Source organism: Penaeus monodon, chromosome 15 (assembly GCF_015228065.2).
Source record: "Penaeus monodon isolate SGIC_2016 chromosome 15, NSTDA_Pmon_1, whole genome shotgun sequence".
NCBI lineage: Eukaryota > Metazoa > Arthropoda > Malacostraca > Decapoda > Penaeidae > Penaeus > Penaeus monodon.
In genome coordinates this window covers 28,028,790-28,029,522 of record NC_051400.1, presented here as the reverse complement: position 1 = coordinate 28,029,522, position 733 = coordinate 28,028,790, and the positions used below count along the sequence as shown (strand labels likewise).

The window sequence follows — 733 nt, the reverse complement described above, 5'->3', positions numbered from 1 at the left end:
TTCTATTGTAATTTGTTTTGTCTTAGCAACGTTATTACATATTCGATCGCAAATGTTCTGGAAAAAGAAACCTAGTTTTAACTATCGCTCTTACACTTAACATCATCACCACAAAAACACCAAACAACAATAATCTATAAAAGAATATTCCCCAAAACCTTTAATGTAGAGCATTTTTATCACCAAAGACAAACCCTTTTTCCATACATCTCATCTATTTACGAAAACTGGGGTAGTTGATACCCAACTTAATTGTAATAATATCACATTGTTATTATGCAGTTATAACTTCTTTGTTACATCGTTATAATATTGTTAGTATGTTATCATATCATTGCTATTAAGTTAAAATTATATAATTGTTTAATATTGTTTTCTTAGTTTTAATATCATTGTTACGTTGTTATAATATTGTTAGTATGTTATCTCAATATTATTGCTATTAAGTTATCAGAATATCACTGAAATAATATTACTGTCATGCTCTCAGTTATAACATCATCGTGGTCACTGAATCACCACACATCTTACGGAAATTGGGGTAGTTGATGCCCGGCAGCCCACACGGTTCTCGCGTCTCGTTGGGCGGCAGGAAGTTGGAGAAGCAGTTCCTCAGGGGCACAGAGCCGATCAGTATAGGGAGGCTCACCCGGAGGTCCCCCGACGGAAGGGGCGGTTCCAGGATCATCTGGGGGAGGAGGAGGAAGGGCTGAAAAAGGGGGCAGGCGTATGT

At 37.2% G+C, this 733-nt stretch overlaps 1 protein-coding gene across 1 annotated transcript in view; it reads right to left on the bottom strand.

Moving 5' to 3' along the window:
- The window catches only part of LOC119582296 (arrestin domain-containing protein 17-like), a 25,225-nt gene that overhangs the window by 441 nt on the left and 24,051 nt on the right, over positions 1 to 733 (bottom strand). The window contains exon 9 of the mRNA XM_037930510.1: positions 532 to 688. Coding sequence (XP_037786438.1) covers positions 532 to 688 — 157 coding nt within the window. The remainder of the gene's footprint in view (positions 1 to 531; positions 689 to 733) is intronic.